The sequence below is a fragment of the Centroberyx gerrardi genome, chromosome 4 (assembly GCF_048128805.1).
Source record: "Centroberyx gerrardi isolate f3 chromosome 4, fCenGer3.hap1.cur.20231027, whole genome shotgun sequence".
NCBI classification, from domain to species: Eukaryota; Metazoa; Chordata; class Actinopteri; order Beryciformes; family Berycidae; genus Centroberyx; species Centroberyx gerrardi.
The window spans coordinates 19546937-19569334 of NC_136000.1; the positions used below are offsets into that span (position 1 = coordinate 19546937).

Below are 22398 nucleotides of genomic sequence, written 5' to 3' on the forward strand. Positions count from 1 at the left end.
AGCATCAATTGCCCCAGAGCTTCTTTCTACTGCTAAATGTGATGAATTTTCCGCCTTTTTCAGTGATAAGATTGTGAGTATCAGACAAACTATCAGTGCTTCCATGTCTAACATGAAGGTTATGCCTCCATTTCCTTCACGCATAAATAATGTAAGTAATATGGCAAATTTTACTGCTATTGACTACACAACACTTGAGGACACTATACAACAGCTTAAGTCGTCCGCCTGCTGCCTTGACCCTCTGCCCACAAGCTTTTTAAAAAATGTTTTTAGCTGTTTGGCGAATGAGCTATTGCAAATTGTTAACAGCTCTCTTTGTCTGGTGTTTTCCCAAATGCTTTGAAAACTGCTGTTATTAAGCCTCTGTTAAAGAAGAGTTGCCTGGATGCCTCTGTGATAAGTAATTACAGACCTTTTTCCAATCTCCCTTTTATTAGTAAGATCCTGGAAAAAATTGTCTTCAACCAGCTTAACAACTATTTAATTTCAAATGCCCACTTTGACCATTTCCAATCAGGATTTAGACCTCAGCATAGTACTGAGACGGCCCTTATTAGAGTTGTGAATGATCTTCGTATGAACACAGATTCAGGCAAGCTTTCTATCCTTGTACTTCTGGATCTTAGTGCTGCATTTGACACTGTTGATCACACAATATTATTAGATAGACTAGAAAATTGGGTTGGACTCTCTGGCCCAGCCTTAAATTGATTCAAGACACTACCTGCAAGGCAGGAACTACTTTGTGTCTATCGGTGACTTTGTCTCTGAAAGGGTCAGTATGACATGTGGAGTTCCACAGGGCTCAATCCTCGGCCCTCTTTTATTCAACCTCTACATGCTTCCACTAGGACATATCATACAGAAAAATAGCATTCACTACCACAATTATGCAGATGACACTCAGCTCTATATATCTCTGTCTTCAAGTGACTTTGGTCCTGTAGATTCTCTGATTCAGTGTATTGAGGAAATTAATGACTGGATGTGCCAAAACTTTCTTCAGCTAAATAAAGACAAAATTGAGGTAATTATCTTTGGTACTAAGGAAAAGAGGCAGGCAATTAGGGCTCACCTTGACTCCCTGTCTCTCAAGAGTAAAGACCAAGCTAGGAATCTTGGTGTTATTATGGATGCTGATCTCAATTTCAACAAACATATCAATACCATTACAAGATCAGCCTTTTATCATCTTAAACATATAACCAAAGTATGGGGTCTTATGTCAAAACCTGATTTAGAAAAGCTGATACACACTTTCATTACCAGCAGGTTAGACTACTGCAATGGTCTTCTCTCCGGTCTCCCCAAAAAAAACTCTGGGTTACCGCTCATTCAGAATGCTGCTGCCAGAGATCTGACTAAGACTAAGAAAACACAACACATTACACCAGTTCTTAGGTCACTGCATTGGCTTCCAGTGTGCCATAGAATTGATTTTAAAATTCTGCTGCTTGTCTATAAAGCGCTAAATGGCTTAGCTCCAATATACATTTCTGACCTGCTCTTAGGATATGAGCCACCCAGACCTCTGAGGTCATCTGGGACCGGTCTGTTAGTTGTTCCCAGGGTGAAAACTAAATCAGGTGAAGCTGCTTTTAGTAATTATGCTCCCAATTACTGGAATAAACTTCCAGAAGCACTGAGATGTGCTCCCACTGTCAGCTCTTTTAAAAGTTGTCTCGAAACATTCCTTTTCTCTGTGGCCTTCTGCTAAATCATCTGTATGTAGATGTAACATGTGTTATCTTTATTTATTTCTTTTATTTCTTTTATTTATGTTTTACCTATTTTATACAAAATTATTCATCAATTGGCGTCACAAACAGGACCCCAACAGGAGTCTAGAGGAACTCTGGTGAGTAGTTTATCCGCTCTGACGGGATCCTCAAACCTGTATTGAGAATTGAAGGATTTCTTGAAGTTTATAATTGTAATTGTTTGGATGATCTGTGTATTGTTCTACAGGAACATTTACAAGTCCTATAGGGGCTGTGGGGCCTGCCTATAGGGTGGGGAAAGACCACTGGAAAGACTCTAGGCTCCTTCGAAGAATCCTTCGAAGAATCCTTCAAGATCTCATCTAAATTGATTTCCTTTTGAGAGGAAAAATTGAGGGAGTCACTCTCAGAGAAGTTATACTGGCTGACCAGAGGCGTCACCAGTGTAAGAGTGACTGCTCAATATCTTTATTTCTTTCGTTTTTAATGCCATTTTATGTATTTTTTCTGTTTTATGTGAAGCACATTGTATTTGCCTTGTGTATGAAATGTGCTATATAAATAAAGTTTGCCTTGCCTTGCCTTGCCTTGCCTTGCCTAAACACACACATGCTAAACATACAGGCAGACTATTACAGCACTGGTTATTGCAGTACTGACTCCTTCATTTGTAGTAGGGGAGACAGCCATGCTGTCTCCTCGTCTGTATAGTGTTGAACCTGTCAAGCATCAAGTGTAAATAATGTGCATCTGTGCTGGGCCCCCCAAGGTATTAGAAAGATGCACGACAGGTTTTACTCAGTCAAGCATCACAGCTCCAGCATACAGGGAGGCAACAAGGGTCCAATTTATAGAAAGGTATATTATTCTTCAGCCTATTTTAATAGCAAATTCATAATAGTGGCTAACCAATATGGGGTGATTGAATAATCAAATTCATAAAATGATCTATAGGATCAGTTCTTAAAAAGTGGTCATAAAATTGGTGGCCTAAGCTTTAAAACCAACAAGATGCACTAGTAGAAGATGGATTCGCTCCAAAACTATCTTGTTATCTCAAGCTTATCTTATCTTGTTATCTTTTTTTTTGTCCGTAACCATTTTTAGCATATTCATTTTGCCAGAAAAGTTTCATTCAACCTTTTAAAACAATGTGTTCAAGTTATTTAATCATTCAAGTGTACATAGAAATTCATAGAAATCAGAAAACACCCCATTTGTGTACATGAATATATTTTGTATTCTAATTAATGTATCCTGCTGGAAAAGCTGTGGCTTTTTGTCAAAGCTGGGTTGTTCTGGTCTAGGTGTAGCAGACACCTGTAGCTAATAGAAATGTACACTATGCTTGGGAGGTCATTGAAGGTGATTCTATTAATACATTCAGGCTGTTACTGCACCATTTTACCACTATGACAACTGATTCATTGTTTTTGATATAACACTCTGTTTCAGCAGAACAAGATGCATTGTGCAGATAGCTGAACTTGATAAAAAACATGCACAGCATTGTCCCACCTCCATAGTGGCCTATTTCATGAGAGAGAATATGAGAGTTTTGTATTTGTGATTCTCAAGCCTGAGAAAGACAACAACTTTGAATGAAGGCCATGTGGGTCCATGTAAACATGTGTCCAATGTAAGCCAAAAAGCACCAGTCAGAGTATATCTGACTGGTGGTATATATGACTACAGTCAGTGTGGGAAAATGGTAAATGTATACACACCAACTGGCTATTGTATACAGTGAGGCCAGTCTGGAACTGCCTGTCCTGTAGCTGTGTATCATGTGGGCGAGGTCATGTACAAAGGACTCTGGAGAAAATACAGAAGCTCATAAACAGTCGCTCGCTGCCCTTCTGATACACTAGTGTGACTCTGCTATGATGATATGATGGTGACAAATGGATACAATGACTAGATATAGTCTGGAACTAATAGAAAAAAAAAACGAGTTACATGTAAAATAGATGTAAAATAATGTTAAATGTAGCCTAAACATTCTAAATTAAAGTGTTAACTACTGTGCAGCCAGCACTGTTCTGATATTGTTAAATAATTCAACAAAGATGCAATAGTCAGTATGATATTTAAACATTAAATAAAGTACAAGCTACATCATGAGTCAAGTAATATCACATTAGTAATTTAATTCAAAATGTTCATACTTCAAAACCCAAGTCCACAGTCGATGCTGTGCTCTCGTCTCTTTCATCCCGCTCCACCAAAATACTTCAGCTGAGCCACTGCAGAGATGCATTAAAACATTTATCAGAACTTACAGCTGCCATAGGAAACTTTGTATGATGGCGGCCCCAAATGGCAGCGAGAGATAACTGTTTGAACTTCAACATCCAGTAATCACGCGACATGATTTATGTAAACTGCACACAGCACGCTCATGTTGACCAACACGACCGGTCTGTGATGCTCTAGACCAAAGGAACGAGAGAGGCAAAAGATCTAATGCTGGTGAGTCCAGCTTTCTCTGGATGGAGCACAGGCTTAGTTTGTATTTCACTCTTAAGTTTCAATTTGTCACTTCCTCTGGGCAGAGAAGTGTACATACCCGACGCCTGAATTTCATTTGAATCTATGGAGTCTCAACAGGAGGGGACGCTCTTCTCTGTTGTAGCCCCACTTTGTGATTTAGTCTGATAAAACAGGTGTGTGTTTACAGAAAAATCTTGCCTAGTGCAGCTTTAATGGAAACAGCATGTTGAGAATTTAAAAGGTCTGACTTCATCCACATACTTTAGCCTTCGTCATACCTACAACAGACATCAGTCCACTCATACTAGCTGTAATGTTGATAGCCATATAAGAATACACTAAAATATAGACTAATTCTAAACATGCTGTTAGCCTATTGCTCGGATGTTGTGTAGTGAGGGGCATGCTGTGCTTTTCCCCATTTAAACTCATTAAGGCTGCAGGAGGCAACTTGTGGCCACAACCAATGTGGAGTATGAAGGTATTTTATAGCAAAACATCTAAGAAGTCACACGATAGAATTTACATTCAGACAATATTTTAACTAAGCAAACAAACTAAATATGAATATATTATGATAAATGTTGAAAGATGATAAAACATACATCACTAGGAACCATAAGGATGAGCATATTTCTAACATTGTGAAGTTTATATGATGTGTTTTCTGATCTCTAGGAGAAAACAGGAAAAACTGCTTTAAGCAGCTTATCTGATTGGCTACACAATTTCCAAGTTTATCCCTTAAGCAGAAAAAGAAGGGGAGAAGGTTGGGCGGGCAACCTGTATGGCCATTGACACACACAGTATTTTGCACACATGAGTATACAGTAGTATGCATGTATATGTGAGCATTGCATATGTGTATGTGTGAGTAAATGTGAGCCATGTAAATGTAATCAATTATTTCATATTCAGGCCACATTAGGTGCTCAGCAGGCACAGCGTGAAGTCAAGCCTGAAGCTATCGATGATGAAGGTTTGTGAGAAACAACAAAATCAAAATCATAAAACTCTGCTAAATGTTTGTCATGACAACCTTCCAAAAGCAACTTAAAATCACTATAGAAGATATGTTTATTTTATCAAATGTTTAATCTCAATAAGAGGTAATGAGCATGTTAGCGGGTGAACATACAGAAGATCACTGCTCTGGCTGTCTGCTCACCCACAAGGAGCCTCATTAGAGTGAGTGAGCAGGCAGCCAGGCTCATTGCTCTTATTGCTTGGCTTGGCATTGTTACCTTGGTGATGTCATTCTGGCAGATGATGTGCTCCTCCTCAGTGTTGATTTCTCAGGATGTGTGATGTTGATCCCCTTTGCCCTGACAGCCACTGTCATGTTAATCTATGTATCTTTATCTACAGTTTTGTGTAGCTGAAAAAGATTTGTGTGTGATTTCTTGATCTTGATCATCATGCTGCTCAGCAGTATCACTACACTGCTGTGATTCAAAAGCGCTCTGTGAATAGGAAACTAAATAACTGAACTGAAGGTAAATTCACTCAGTGGGCTCTTACTCTGCAGGGGAGACAGCAGGTTTTGGGGAAGATGCTGCAGGCCTTCACTTTAAAAATGCTCTCAGTATTCTGTTCAGGTTCCTGGCTAATAAATCCTTTTGTTTGTTTTCTAGACCACGGGATAGTTGTGTAGAGTCATGTTGTGACGAGCCAGTACTATGAACATTAACGTTTGAACAACGTATCAGTGCAGCTTGAGTGTACATGTGCTGAGATTAGTAAAAACAGCTGATGATGGTGGGTGACCTAGTCTTGACTAAAGCTTTGTGAGAGACATGACTACAAAACCTGCTTAATTTTAATCACCTCAGCTGTCAGTTGTGTTATATTTGAAGGAGCAACAGTCAGGGGCGGAGCTTGTCTTTCGTGCATATGGGTGCAAGCTCTCATTCTGTCTTTTGTGTTTCTCTGTTGTCTCACTGCATTGAATTTCCCTGTGTGGGATAATAAAGTTTATCTAATCTAATCAAATCTATAGCTGTGATCTCTGTCTACCCAACCCTGTTACAGGTCTCAAAGGACAAAAAATAATGACTTGTCAGCATACTAAAATTAGTTAAAATTCATAACTATTATGCTACAGAAAATGCTGCACTAATTCTCAGTGAGCTGGTGTGTGTATCTGTTTATTACTGTCACATTGATAAGGAATATACTTATTTGGGTGCCTCTTCATCTTTTAATGGAGACTATGATACCACTTGACAATTTGTTTATTTCATTGAGGTTTCATCAAACATCAACAACACATTTCAGAATTTGAGCATTGAAATGATGAAGGACGTGTAGGTGTAATTGATCAGCCTAACCGAGTCAATTTGTAACTTTAGCACAAAATGGAACAAAGTCGTACTTCAATACAGCAGTTACACACACAAGATGGCTTTGGTCATAGGTTATGAATCCATTAAATGAGCAGTGAGCTGCTGTTCCAACCTGAGAAACTCTTCATCAGGCAGAAGATACCTCTGAATGATGTCCATCACGTCTTTTTCAGTTATGTGATCATAGTCCTGCTTGTTCTTGAATGGTAAATGTCCAGCTAGCTCACATAGAGCAACGTTGAAAGCAGATTCCTCTTTGGCACCAAAGCAGGATACTCTGGGCCATACAGCGATACGCACACCTTTTCTTGAATTGTGCTCCTTTTCATTCTGTATGCAATCAGACGGCGGGCATCCTCTGGTCAAGAACAGGTTGTGAGCCGTATTACCATCCACAAGGAAGTCTGTGAGTCGACAAACGGCCCTGGAGACTTCCTCCAGACCCTCAGACTCCGTGTAAAACAAAAAGCCTGCAGGAAAGCCCATTAAGCGATAAAATCCCTTTTCAGGAACCAATGGTTTAACTGGCATAGATTCTATCTTTAGCTCATGGTCCAGGTAATATCCATGTAGGTGTAAATGATTGACAGATGCAAACGCTCCCAGACTGTTGAATCCCATGCGAAAGCCGGGGTCCGAGCTCAGGAGCACAGATTCAATTCCAACCTGGATGGAGAACTGGGTCAGGATCTGCGGAAAACAGCGTGAGGGATCTGGAACAAACAGGCAGTGTCCAAACTCCAGAGGACTAACATTCACCAACACAATCATCCTACAGTGTCGAGGTAACGGCTCATTCCCACGTACAGCTGAGCCTCCTCCAGTGTGCTTTATCATCTCAAATATGATTTCTTCTGGATTGATTTTGTTGAAATTGAACTGCTTGGCATTGAACTGTTGCTGAATGCTCAGTATCTCCTGAGGCTTTCTTCTCTCTATCCCTCTTTGGATATTCAACTGGGCGACGTAGCCGTGTCGGCCAGGTAGAATACGCGTCTGCAGGTCGCCCAGGTGATAGCGGAGGATCCCCCTGTGCATCCTGTCCGTCCAGCCGGCTTTTACAGTCTTGTCAAACGTTGTGGGCGGCGATGCCATCCCGGATCCGCTTCCACTGGGCCGACGCAAATCTGTGACAAAGTCCTGGTTGCTGTATGTAAACTGGAGCGCCATGGTTTGTTGATGTTGAAGCAGAGAGGCAGGAGATTCATCAGTACAACTCAGTGTGGTTGGTCAGTGTGGTATCGTCCTGCTGAATCACCTGGAAACCATCCTGGTCACCTGAAGAGCCAGTGGACAGAAATTGACAAATCAGGGGTGTAGTGGAGGGTAGACCCACCTAAATTCAACTTTTTTAGGCTGAAAAATGTTCATGACAGAAATTCATAATCACTGTAAACAGTAGCAAACTGATGTAACTTACATAAAGAGTGGGGAAATGCAAAAATGAATACTTTTCCTTAAAATATAGCTGACTTTTACTTTAATTGATGGCCGTTTGCCAAATAATCACCGACTGGAGGTGACAGTTTACCCACCTCTTTATTCGCCACGACATCACTGAGTGAAAGTCGATATCTGGGACCAAACACACTCATCAGGTTAAGTCCCAAGTCAAAGAAAAGGCACGCCGAAGCCCCTTCACAGCCGCGCACGTTATCCAGCACCGGCCGGTAAGCATGTCAGCTTCCCTAGTTCCGTGCTCTTCTTCATCGGCAGAAATTAAAGTACTTCCGGTTGACTTCTTTTTCCTCTCCAGAATAAAAGTACGATATTCTTATGAAAACCACCCCCTCAAAAAATCCGTTCATTATATTATGTTACAGAGTGAGTGGGTCACTGGTGGTCCGCAAAGATTTTACACATCTAGGTCAATGTTGAATTTGATAAAAGTTGGAGGAGGCTTTTCTTATAAAGTCTTTTTTTTTTGAGAGAGTAGCCTATTTTGTCAATCCCTCTCAACCACCTATATTATTATTAGTAGCAAACTATTATTATTATTATTAGTAGTAGTAATATTGTTATTATTATTGTTGTTCATTTATTCAGGAGAGGCTGGCTGAGCACAAAAAAATTGGTAATCCTTTATTTTAATTTTAATTTTAATTTTAATTACAGTGTAACTAGTTTGTAGTTATGGGGTACTAATAAAATAACAATGCTGTAGTTACAGTGTAACAAAACAAGAAGTACGGAAATTAAGGGGTAACAATTTTGTAATTATGAGATATTTATATGGTAGTTATGGCATAATTACCAAAACAGTTAACTATTTTCGTAATTACTGCATACTTAAAAAATAATTACAGGGTACAATAACGTAATTACGGGGGACTAAACTAATGTTATCGGTGCTTAAAGGTTCATGCACTGGGAAAAAGCCATTGTAAAGTGCTACCCATGTTTCTATTAACTACATGGGTTGATGCACAGGTTTTCTGGAAAAAATAAATTCTACACCTGAAAAGCTGAATTGAAGATTAACTATTTTTATTTTTATTTTTATTTTCCTAAAGTATCCCCTCAGATATGATAGTAGGTAAGATTAGAATGAGCTAATTTGTGGCTTAAAACAGTGAAAGTGCAATAGTAATTAGCAATTAAATAGATGTTTACCACATATATATCTTAATTCAAATTCCAAATACTCAGTTAGTTGTTTTTTAATCATGTGTAGTTTATAAAGCATGTACAAAGCAAGACATCTCTGTCATCAAAGTTTACTGGAGCCTGAGCTTCATCTGATGAATCATAATGCAGCTGGACAGAATGCAGCAGAGTTGACAGAATTTAGAATGTCAGTGTCATAAAGGAAGGATTGACCTGAAGACAGACTCAGACTCACAGTTTCATCTCTGCACATTGAGAAAGAAAACTCACGTTGCATTCATTTGGAGAAACATCAACAACATCTACCTTTTAGGAAGGAAAACATGGAGAGTGATTTCCATCTTGGTAAGCCACATGTATTTTTAATTTTATTATGGAGCAGGAAAAGATTAGTACAGAGGATTTTGCTGAACAGACAAACAAGAGACAGACAGTCAGGATAGACTAGTTGTTTGTGTTGAAGGATTTACATTTGTGTCCAGTTCTTCCTTAGTTTGATTTATATTGTAAATTCACAGTTAGATTTGTTGTTGAAACAAAACTATGATGAAGGCATAAGATGAAGCAACAAGCGAAATGCGTTGTTCAATCTTTAAGCCTATTTTTGCAAATGTTATAAGAAAAATAAAGATGTGAGTAAATTGCCAACAAAGTCTAACAGTGTGCGGTTGGATAATTCCTTTATATGGACTATGATGAAGCATGTTGACCTTGAATGAAGCTACATCAGGTGGCCTTATGGTTATTTGATTATTAAAATGTTGCCATTGCATGTTTTTCTGCATCAATGCAAATGGTCTCTCGACTCAATGCCCTTAATGACGATCGCCATGAAAACATCAAATGCATGTTTGCGAAAGTCCTGAAGAAGGAGCATTATCTTTATGCTGAAGCCTCTAGTTTCTCTGGAGTGACTGCTGAGCTCGACTGTGACCTTTCACCTCAGTCTGCTGTTGGTCTCGGCTCCAAACCTGCTTGTGGTTTTGAGAGCCTCAATATATGGGAACCAATAGCCAGTGCAGCTTCATCAGCATGCAAACTTCTCTTGGATGTGGACAAAGGAGACCTTCCTGCCAGAGAGAAAGAGTCTCCTCTCATGACCCAGGACACAGCGTTAGGTAATGGTGGAACATCCATCCACCCAGCTCAGTATGTTGAAGCTCAGTCCAACCTGCTCCGTCTTGTTGAGGCTCCATGCCATGAGGCTCCAATGACTGATGACTTCAAAATCATTGAGAGATTGAGGCTGCTTCAGCACTCCCCCAATGGTTTTGATGATGACTACCACCTGGAGGCAGTTGGGAAGAGATACCTCTATGCTCCCCCAGGTGACACATCTGGATTTGTGGCTGACTGCTGCTCACCCTGTGGATCCACTCTGGGCTGCCTGGATGAGTGGGTACTCTTATAGTGTCTTTGCACATTTCTTTAAAACACACCTTTATTCCTGCAGTTATGGGTAACCTGTAGCCTAAAGCAGTGAAAGTGCAATGGAATTAGTAAATATATGTTGGCCATTAACATTTTCTTTACCTCTATTACTAACAATATAATCAATATTTATTCTAAATGTGGTTGTTTTGTTTTTCTGTGAGAGTCTTTTAATATACCACTTGTTTTCTGCAAAAAAAAATAAAAAAAAATATTATAAGTAAGTACAAGGTGTGCAGGCTTTATTGAATGTTAGATACAGTATATTGAGATGAAATATCAAATATGTCAATTTTATAATATAAAATGTTTGCCTGATGAAGGTCTGATGACCGAAACATCTTATTAAATTATCTTGCAAGTACAGACAGTGTGCAGGATTCTATTCCTCTCTTAATATAAAATGTAAAATAAAAACCTTCATAATCCTTTTATAAAACAATTTAGGGTCTAAATACTTACTCCATAACTACAGGGAACAAGCATAACATTTGTTTTGTCCCCCCTAATTACGTTACATTGTACCTTGTAATTATTTTTTAAGTATGCAGTAATTACAAAAAATAGTTACACCATAACTACCTTATAAACCTCTCATAATTACAAAATTGTTACCCATTAATTCCGGGACTTCTTGTTTTGTTACCCTGTAACTACAGCATTGTTCTTTTATTAGTACTCTATAATTACAAACTAGTTACACTGTAATTAGCGGGCTGTAAAATAAAGCGTTACCAAAAAATGTTATTGGACACCCAAATTATAAAGCCACATAGTAAGTCACCTGTAAATGGAGTGACAGCCTATGTGTACAATATGTGACAGTAGGCTGAGTAACTTCCCAGTTTTTCCAAGCTGACCTAATATACTATAAGCCAACTTTGCAAGACTGACCAGTTAGCCAATCAGCCATCATGGTTATTTTAGTCACTGCATGCCTTTAAAGATAAAACAGGCAGTGACTGGCAGAGCTGTGTATGTCTGCCACTGAGCTTTGCTTCTCACTGCAGTAGCTGCATCTTGAATCCACATTAATAAACACGGACAAGCAAGACAAAGGATGGAAGCAAGCAACAATAAAGTAAGTAAGGCTATGTTTCAAATTTAATACTCAGTTCCAAAAATATTTTAAGAGTTTACTTATAGAAAAGAATAATAGTTGATGACTCCTCACAATCAATTTTTGATTCTTATATTTTTCCTCTTTGGGTCTTTTCGTAAAGTTTCATAAAAGTTTCAGGATATAAGAGCCACCATGAGTCAGATAAAATTAGAGTTTAATCTGTTTGGCAGAACAGTTGGTGGTCTGGTCTGCCATGCCGTTCTAAAGTTATTTTTAACACCATCAAGAGTTACTACCAATAGACCACACTCACTAGAATATATGATAGCTTGTTTTTAACACTAAAGTTAGTCTTCAAGTTAAATTTTTGTCAAGATCTTTTATGTATGATCACATTTTTATAGCAAATATTACTATGGTAATAAACATATACTGTCACTGTCCTGTCTACGAGGACGTAAGGGATGTACTTTTTAGTAAAATGTCCTCTATTTATGTTGATTTCTTTGGGCTGGATGATTATGAAAAACTTGAGTTGTGCTTCAAGAAGGGAATCTTTTCTGTAGCAGATTTTATTTGCCAAGCTTGGGAGAGAAGGCAGAATATTTTGTTTAAGATCGAGCTGTATAATAATCTGTAATTTTGTAATGAAATGAAATGTATGACCACTGCAACTGTAACTTTGGTGTCTTGTAAACCCATGAGGGTTGGGCACTTTGTGTGCATGACACGAAAATAAAAGAAAATCAATCATAATAAAAGAAAATCAATATACCTCCCAACAGCAAAACAGTCATATCAGTCACAGTACAATAAGGGAGAAAATTGTTTGCCCTAATAAAGTGTCTGCTACTCTGTTTGATTCTCTAGTCTCTGACAATTTCTTTCTGTTCTTATTTTTCTAGACGGGAACTACAGCTGAGGATAAAGCTCACCCTCCAAATATAAATGTGACACCAGATCGAGAGCTCACCCCAAAGGATTCCCAGTCACCCTCTAAACTCATTGTCCATGGTATGTCATACACTCATCTCATCACCATCTAGTCTAGACTGTAGACATTGTTCTGCTTTAAATTAAAATAAAAAAATATTTGAAATAGGTTCTAAATTGTAACAATTAAAAATACAATAGAAATGCCAGTTTAAAAACTTTAATAGTTACCAGAAGCATTATAGTATTTTTGAACCAAAAATAATGTCCTCAGAAGTATCTTCTTATGAATTACATGATATATTTTTTCTCTGAGATGCCAAATACATACTACAGAATACACAAAAGAAATTAAAATATTTCAAATACACGCAGAGCAAATTTAAACTATACTTTTTTTAAATAATTTAATGTGTAGCCAAACTATTCATAACATCCATGTGTCCAGACAAGGACATTTACAAAATCACATAGATGTCTTTGGTTTGCCATGAAACATATAAATCTTATACATTTAGTCTGTACAGTGCGCTCATCCTTTGTTACACTGATTCAATATTTTTGTGTCTTCACACCAGGTCAGCTTGCCAGTTCTCTTGAGAAGGGCAAGCACAAACCTAAGCTCCTAGCTGACCCTGTGACAGATAAGGAAAATGCTGTTAAGCCAAAACTCCAGATAAGTTTGAGCACATTCACTGTCAAGTGTGGTGAAGATCTGAAAGTAGAGATCCCAGTGACCGGGCTCCCAGCACCGAAGATTGAATGGAAAAAAGATGGTCAGACAATTAAAGAGACATCAAGGCTGGAAGTTTCAAATACATCATCATCAACAGTTCTTCGTATCAGATATGCTAACAGGGAGAATTCTGGCCAGTACTCTATCACAGCAAGCAACAGTGCTGGAGCAGTTACGGGAGAAATTACTGTGGTTATTCTTGAAAAGCCTGACCCACCCACAGCGCCTGTGAGGATCGATGAGGTCAGTTCTGACTTTGTCACCATTTCCTGGGAGCCACCAGAATACACAGGAGGTTGCCAGCTAGACAACTACATAGTGGAGAAACGTGACACTGCAACTACAGAATGGCAGATTGTGTCAGCAACTACAGTAAGAACCACAATCAAAGTCACCAAGCTGAAGACAGGTAGTGAATACCAGTTCAGGGTTTTTGCAGAAAACAGGTATGGAAAGAGCACTGCAATCAGCTCCCCTACTGTTATTGCACAGTATCCTTTCACTGAGCCCTCCGCTCCTGGCACCCCCTTTGTGTCCACAGTGTCAAAGTACAGCATGGTGGTTGAATGGAAACCTCCTGCCAAAGACGGAGGCAGCCCCATCATCGGCTATCACCTTGAACGCAAAGAGAAGAACAGCATTCTATGGACCAAGCTGAACAAGCTTGTTATAACTGACGCTCGCTTCAAAACATCTGGACTGGAGGAAGGCATTGAGTATGAATTCAGAGTGTTTGCTGAGAATATTGCTGGAGTCAGCCCGTTTAGCAAGATATCTGAATGCTACGTGGCAAGAGACCCCTGTGACCCACCTGGGAAACCTGAAGCTATTGTCATCACTAGGGAGAATGTCACCCTCCAGTGGGCAAAACCCCAGTATGATGGAGGAAGCACCATCACAGGTTACATTGTTGAAAAGAAGGAGCTGCCCGATGGCAGGTGGATGAAGGTGAACTTCACCAATGTTATTGAAACTCAGTTCACAGTCACAGGCCTGACAGGAGGCGAGAATTATGAGTTTAGAATAACTGCCAGGAATGGTGCTGGTGTTTGGAGCACACCCTCTGAGAGTACAACGATCATCGCTCAGGATGTTATTGAAGCACCAACAGCATCCATGGATCCTAAATTCAAGAGTGTAACTGTTATTCCGGCTGGTGAGACATTTACTATTGATGCTGATTACTTGGGGAAGCCCCTCCCCGAGATCAAGTGGTTGAAGGATGGAAGGGAAATTGACAAAGGTACATCCAGAATGGAGGTCAAAACCACCCTCACTCATACTGCTCTGACTGTCAGGGACTGTACACGAGTGGATGGGGGACACTTTGTCTTGAGCCTCAGTAACATTGGTGGAACTACATCTATCCCAGTTAATGTGAAGGTCCTGGATAGACCTGGTCCTCCTGATGGGCTGCTGAAGGTGAAAGTTGTCAGTGCAGAGAAGTGCCACCTTCACTGGAACCACCCCTTGAATGATGGAGGTGCCAGTGTTTCCCACTACGTCATTGAGAAAAGGGAGACTAGCCGCGTCTCGTGGACCGTGGTTGAGCCTCAAATCCAAGCTGTCAGTTACAAAGTGACAAAACTGGTGCCTGGCAAAGAATATATATTCAGAATTGCTGCAGTGAATAAATTTGGTGTCGGTGAACCTCTGGAGTCAGACCCCTTTATTGCACAAAACCCTTTTACAACTCCTAGTGCACCTTCAACTCCTCAAGCCAGTGCTGTGACTGGAGACTCTATAGTGCTAACGTGGGAAAGGCCTGAGAGTGATGGTGGTTCAGAAATTGATGGCTACATCTTGGAGAAACGTGACAAAGATGGCGTCAGGTGGACTAAATGCAACAAGAGAAGACTAAACGACCTGCGTTTCCGATGCACAGGACTTACTGAAGGACATTATTATGAGTTTAGAGTATCAGCAGAGAATGCTGCAGGTGCAGGTGCACCCAGTGAGCCAAGTGAGTATATTAAGGCCTGTGAAGCTACTTACCCACCTGGCCCTCCTACCAACCCCAAAGTAACTGACCATTCCAGCACTACTGTGTCTCTGGCTTGGTCAAAGCCCATCTATGATGGCGGAGCAAACATCAGTGGATTTGTAGTTGAGATGAAAGAAGCAGCAGAGGATGAGTGGACCACATGTACACCAATCACAGGTGTAGAGGACACAAACTACACTGTGAGGAGACTGAGAGAGAATGCTGAGTACAACTTCCGTATACGTGCGATGAACATTGCTGGACTTGGAGAGCATGTGGATTTACCCAGGTCTGTGACTGCAGCTGAGAAACTGGAGGCACCTGAGATTGAGTTGGATGCTGCCTTGAGGAAGATTGTGAATGTTCGGGCCTGTTCCACACTGCGTCTGCTTGTCACCATCAGAGGGAGGCCAGAGCCTGAGGTCAAATGGACAAAGGCAGGTGGTGCTCTCAGTGGACGTGCTCAGATTGAGGTTACAAGCTCCTACACAGTGTTATTGATTGAAAATGTCAATAGACTTGACACAGGAAAGTATGAGTTGACTGTTGAGAACTGCAATGGCTCCAAATCAGCATTCATCAGTGTTCGAGTGCTGGACTCACCCAGTGCACCAACCAACTTTGAAGTGAAGGATGTAAAGAGAGACTCTGTATTGATCTCATGGGAGGCACCTCTCATTGATGGCGGTGCAAAGATTTCACACTACATAGTGGAGAAGAGAGAGGAGGCTAGAATGGCATTCGCAAGTGTCTGTAGCAACTGTGTGAGAAACTCATACAAGATTGACAATCTCCAGGAAGGATGCTTCTATTATTTCCGTGTCCTGGCTGTGAACGAGTTTGGCACTGGACAGCCAGTGGAGACAACTGAGGGTGTCAAGGTTTCTGAGGCTCCTCTGCCTCCTGGTAAAATCACTCTCAGTGACGTTACTTGCAACAGTGCGACACTCTCATGGGAGAAGCCTGATCATGACGGAGGAAGCAAAATCACATGCTATGTTGTAGAAATGCAGGCTAAGGAAGATGACAAATGGACAATATGTTCAGACATTAAAGCACTGGAAGCAACTATTAATGGGCTGACAAAAGGAAAGGAGTATTTCTTTAGAGTGACAGCCGTGAATGACAAGGGAAAGAGTGAACCAAAGTCCCTATTGGCACCTGTTACTGTAAAGGACATTACTGCTGAACCCATCATTAATTTGCTGTGCAACACATTCAGTGTGAAGGCAGGAAATGATTTAAAGATTGATGTTCCATTCAAGGCTATACCACAGCCTGAGGTAGCCTGGAAAAAAGATGGCAACCTACTGAAGGAGACGAGTAGGGTAAATGTGCAGACATCTGACACATCATCTCAGATCATTATCAAAGATGCCACCAGGGTGGATGTTGGAGAATATGAGGTGACTTTGACCAACTCAGTTGGAACCAAATCTGCTGAGATCTTTGTTAATGTTTTTGACAGACCCGGACCACCAAGTGACATCACTGTGGATGAAGTGAGTTCTGACTTTGTGTCTCTGTCATGGCAGCCCCCAAATTATAATGGTGGATGTCAAATCAACAATTATGTGGTTGAGAAGAGAGACACAACCAGCACAATATGGCAGACTGTGTCAGCTACAGTTGCCAGAACATCAATCAAAATTTCTCGTCTTACACAAGGCACTGAATATCAGTTCCGCATTGCTGCAGAGAATCGCTATGGCAAGAGCCACTTTGTTGACTCTGAACCTGTAGTTGCCCAGTATCCCTTCAAGCCCCCTGGTCCACCAACCAACCTCCATGTTGCCCATGCCTCAAAGTCTGTCATGGTGGCTGCTTGGAGCAAGCCACACAATGATGGTGGCAGCCCTATCATTGGTTATCACATTGAATGCAAAGATCAAAGCAGTATTCTGTGGACAAAGTTAAATAGGAGCCCAGTGACCGAGAACCAGTTCAAGGTAACAAGCGTTGAGGAGGGCCTGATATACGAGTTCCGTGTCAGTGCTGAGAACATTGCTGGTGTTGGATCCTGCAGCAAAGCATCTGAGCCTGTAGCAGCCAGAGACCAGTGTGATCCTCCACGCAACCTCACGGTCACCAATATAACTAATAGCTCAGTTTCTCTCTCCTGGGACAAACCAGAATATGATGGCGGTGCCAAAATAACGGGTTACATTGTTGAGTGTAAAGAGCTCCCGGATGGCTGCTGGCTTAAGTGCAACTTCACCAATTTACTGGACACCTACTTGGATGTGACAGGCCTCACAGAGGATGCTCAATATGATTTCCGGGTTATTGCGAAGAATGCAGCTGAACTCTTCAGTGCACCCTCTGAGGACACCGGAGCTGTCACAGTAAAGCATGATGTGGATTCACCCACCATTAGCTTGGAGGACAGATTTAGACAGGCAGTGGTTGTCAAAGCAGGAGACCTCCTGAGAATAGATGCTGATGTAACTGGCCGTCCCCACCCTACGGTGTCCTGGTCTAAGAATGGTAGAAAGATTGACACCAAGGGAAGGGTGGAGGTAACATCAACAAAGACGCACACCTCTCTACTTATCAAAGAAAGCATCAGGAAAGACTCGGGACAGTACATTCTGACCCTACAGAACACAGGTGGTACCAGATGTCAGGCTATCACCTGCAAGGTGCTGGACAGGCCTGGCCCACCTGCTGGACCTCTGGAAGTGTCTGGACTCTCAGCAGAGAAATGCACCCTGAAATGGGGGCCCCCTCAGGAGACTGGTGGTGCTGAGATCATGCACTACATTGTTGAGAAGTGTGAAACCAGCCGTGTAGCCTGGACCCTGGTGTACGGAGACATGATGGCAACAACATGCAAAATCACCAAGCTGCTCAAAGGAAATGAATACCTATTTAGGGTGAGGGCGGTGAACAAATATGGCGATGGGGAGGCCCTGGAAAGTGAGCCCACCAAGGCCATGGATCCCTTTACTGTCCCATCTGCTCCTACTGATGTTGAGGTCACAAGTGCAACCGGCGAGGCTATGACCATCTGCTGGAAGAGACCCGAATCTGATGGTGGCAGCAGCATCAGTGGTTACATCATCGAAAAGAGGGAGAAGCAGGGCCTGCGCTGGGTCCGCGTCAATAAGAAACCCGTCTATGACCTGCGAGTCAAAGCCTCCAGCCTGCGCGAGGGATGCGAGTATGAATTCAGAGTCTTCGCTGAGAACGCTGCTGGACTAAGTGATCCCAGTGTCCCATGCCCGCTCACCCTGGCAGAGGATCCCAAGTTTCTACCTTCCCCTCCAGCAAAGCCCGCTGTGATTGACTCCACCAGGTCCTCCATCACTCTGACATGGAACAAGCCACTGTTTGACGGTGGAGCGGCTGTAACTGGGTACAGAGTCGAATACAGAAAAACAGCAGAGGAAGATTGGACTGTCGGCGTTATGAACACAGATAAAACAGAGTTTGCAGTGTTTGGACTCACATCAGGGGTGGAGTATGTGTTTGTTGTCAGATCCATAAACAAGATTGGTGTCAGCGAGCCCAGCCCTGAGACGGATCCTGAAGTGGCCATGGAACGAGAGGAGGAGCCCATGTTTGACATTAGCAATGAGATGAGGAAGACGCTCCTTGTTAAAGATGGCAGCTCCTTCACTTTGACTGTGCCCTACAGTGGCAAACCTGTTCCCAGTGTGATGTGGGACAAAGCTGATGTAGATCTGAGAGTCAGAGGAATGATCAATACCACCAGCAGCGTCACCTCTATCACAGTTGAACGGGCAACGCGTGATGACTCTGGTAAATACACGGTCAAACTGCAGAATACCGCTGGGAAAGCCAGTTTGACCCTGAACGTGAGGGTTTTGGATTCCCCTGGTCCTCCAACTCGTGTTGCAGTTAAAGATGTGACCACGACCTCTGCCACCATTACCTGGGACACCCCAGAGAACGAGGGAGGAGCTCCTGTTAAGAACTACCTTGTGGACATGCGGGAGATCAGCAAGAAAGGATGGAGCAGGCTCACTGACACCTGCCACCGACTGTCCTATAAGGTGTCTGACCTGGAGGAGGGAGGAGTCTACTTCTTCAGAGTCACCGGTGAAAATGAGTACGGCATTGGTGTTCCAGCTGAGACCAAGGAGGGAACAAAGATGACAGGTACATTAATCTGAAAGAATACATCATAAGTACTTTATGAAAAGGGTTACTGTGTCAAGTAGTAATAAATAACCTAATGGGTGTTATGGGATTAGTGTCTAGGTAATGTGAATAGCTGGAGGGAATAGTTAGATGTAAAGCACTAGAATTGCTTCAATGCACATTATGCTATTTCCTGAGTAACAAAGTTTTGTTTTTCATTTCAGATCAAACAAATTGGGAGTTAGAACTGTCGGCTTAGCAAAGTCACAAAGCTAAGGTCCCTTGTCTCCTTCCCAACGCCCTGTTTATCACCATCTCTTCCTGTCAAGACTTGGATCCTCATCTATTTCTCATCTTCATCCAGTTTTCTTCTGTTAGATGCATTATAAGTATTTGTGAATAGTGTTCAATTCTTGAGATCAATTACAAGATGACTCTATCAATTTAAGTGAATGCACTTTGATTATAATCTTTGGATACATTGCCAGATAAAGGCAATTATGTTATAATGTTGCCTTTTTAATGTTTGTATACTAGTAACATATTATAATTTTTGATTTGAGAAGAAATTTGCATTATTCTGAGTTTTTTCTGATTTTTCATTCTATTTGTAAACAAATAATCTACAATAAAGTGAAACTGATAAAAAAAAAAAAATTGCTGTTGCTGGGTGTGTTATGTAAAGAAAGGGTAGCCTCTAACTCCAAATTAAAACCAACGAAAAGACAGCCTATCATCAGCCTAGTCATCATGAACAACAGAAGAGGATGGCAGAGTATCTCACTCTGTTGACCAAACTGGCCACAGTAACTCAAGCTAACACCCAGGCTGCAGCCAAGTTGTGGGTCCAAGGTCCAAACCTGTTGAGTTGTGCCTAAAAATAGACGTCACAAGATATTTTTGCCATCTGTTGCGCTTTATATGCAAATATGTCACTATGGGAACCGGTGCGTAAATACAGGAAAAGGAAGTAGCTAGCAAGTAACCGGAACTACCCAACGCAAAAACTTTTCTGTCAACTGAACTGGGAGTAACTTAAACACAAATAACTTTTCGAGCTGAAAATTACAACATGGGAACAACAGCAAGTCAACTTGGAAAGGATTTGCTCTCAGAATACCAAGTAAGTTTGTAACGTAACATTGAAAACTCTGTTGACGTCGTTAGCCTAGTGGACTTAATTGGGAACTAACTACGGTCTACTGTTGGGAGTAGCTCTGTTTACGCTCACTGTATAGCTACAGTAAGTTAGCCAATTTAGCTTAAACTACCTGTAGGCATAGTCTTTGCTAGAAAACCGAATATAAGTATAACAACAGCTTTGTGGAGCTATAACGTTGTCATCATGCCGATCGCTGATATGTTAATATGATAATATTACCAAACCTTTCTTACTGGCTTCCTCACATAGCCAGAGTTGTACAGATGTACCAATATGGACAGAATAAAAAATAACGAGGCACCAACTTGGGCTCATCTGTGATGATTATTCTAATGATGCTTATTTGTACTTTCAGGAGTTAACATTCCTAACAAAGCAAGAAATTCTTCTGTAAGTGACCGACTACATGCCATAACGTTACAATTAATTTATAGTATAATAATAATAGTACCGTAAGTTCCTAAATATAATTAAGCAATTGAAATAATCTGGCATTGCGTATTGTGATAAATGAGAAATTTTTGTTTTCTGTTTAGTGCTCACAAGAGATTCACTGAACTGCTCTCCAAAGAGGATAAAGCCCTTCCAAACCCCAGAGTGCCATTGGAGAGTATTCTTACTCTGCCAGAACTCAAGGTGATAAGAGACTTAACCATGTGAAACAGAGGGAACATTATGTTTTCATTGCTGGAGTAGGATTTCCTTCAGACTCTGTACTTGTCCTGTGCTTGGTGTGTTCTGGTGATGTACTTGGAGGAAGTGCTGTAAGGACTATCAGACTGATAAGGTGTTACTGACCCTTGTCCTTGTTCTCACCTACTCTCGCAGTCCAACCCTTTCAGAAAAAGGATCTGTCATGTATTCTCAACATCTGACATGAAGGATGGAAGTCTGACCTTTGAGGACTTCCTGGACCTTCTAAGTGCCTTCAGCGACTCTGCTACTCTGGAAATCAAATCCCACTATGCGTTCCGCATTTTTGGTAATTAACTTGATAAAATGTTAATGTTGGTTTGTTAACATTTTGATGCTAATTGATTTGTGTAATAGGCATCGTTTTATTTTGATTTATTCAGACTTTGATGATGATGGCACCCTGGATGGCGGGGACCTGGAGAAGCTGGTGAACTGCCTGACCGGTGAGACAGATGACACCAGACTAACCTCTGAGGAAATGAGACAGCTCATTAACAATGTGAGTTCAGTGAGGCGTCCCATCTCTAACAATTAAACAAGGTGGAGACACACTGGCTGATTGAAGCAATCCTCTATGGTTGCAGCTCGATCTGCAGCGCATAGTGACGTGTCTGTTGGTTTAACAGTTGTTTTTTTTTCTGCCCATAATTTAGATTCTTGAAGAGTCTGACATCGACAAGGATGGGACAGTGAACCTCTCAGAGTTTCAGCACGTCATTTCAAGATCACCGGATTTTGTCAGGTGAATAGTATTCTGATTACTGTTATCATTGAATATTTGTATTATACCTAATACACACAATTTAGTTCATTATGATTGCTATAACAATAACATTTCTCCGCAGTTCTTTCAAGATTGTGCTGTGAAGACCTATAGCAGGCTGTGGAAATGGATCTCCTCCCTTTGATTCTCACATTGTGGTTGCTATTTTTCAACTAAATTAGAACAATTTTAGATATTTGCCTTAATTTATATTTACCTGTGGATTTTACTGTCTGAACTGTTTTATGTAATATTTGTGAAATATAAGAGCTTTCCTACTTTTTAAAGATTTCTATACAGAGGAAAAATTAAAAAAAATGTTGACTTAAACTACTCTCTTACCATGCTTTTTTC

General features: G+C 41.0%; 2 protein-coding genes across 2 annotated transcripts; one reads left to right on the forward strand and one right to left on the reverse strand.

Moving 5' to 3' along the window:
* Positions 1 to 6469: 6469 nt before the first annotated feature.
* On the reverse strand, positions 6470 to 8222 carry gdpgp1 (GDP-D-glucose phosphorylase 1). Its single transcript, XM_071921212.2, has 2 exons — positions 8098 to 8222; positions 6470 to 7840 (listed from the first exon to the last, which is right to left on the reverse strand). Exon 2 carries the CDS (start codon positions 7730 to 7732, stop codon positions 6635 to 6637), a length of 1098 nt encoding a protein of 365 aa, XP_071777313.1. The 5' UTR covers positions 7733 to 7840; positions 8098 to 8222; the 3' UTR covers positions 6470 to 6634.
* Positions 8223 to 20413: 12191 nt separating this feature from the next.
* cib1 (calcium and integrin binding 1 (calmyrin)) lies at positions 20414 to 22331 on the forward strand. The gene is made up of 7 exons (XM_071918580.2): positions 20414 to 20546; positions 20941 to 20975; positions 21122 to 21221; positions 21414 to 21567; positions 21662 to 21780; positions 21935 to 22023; positions 22127 to 22331. Exons 1-7 carry the CDS (start codon positions 20496 to 20498, stop codon positions 22146 to 22148), a joined length of 570 nt encoding a protein of 189 aa, XP_071774681.2. The 5' UTR covers positions 20414 to 20495; the 3' UTR covers positions 22149 to 22331.
* The last annotated feature ends 67 nt before the right edge of the window (positions 22332 to 22398 follow it).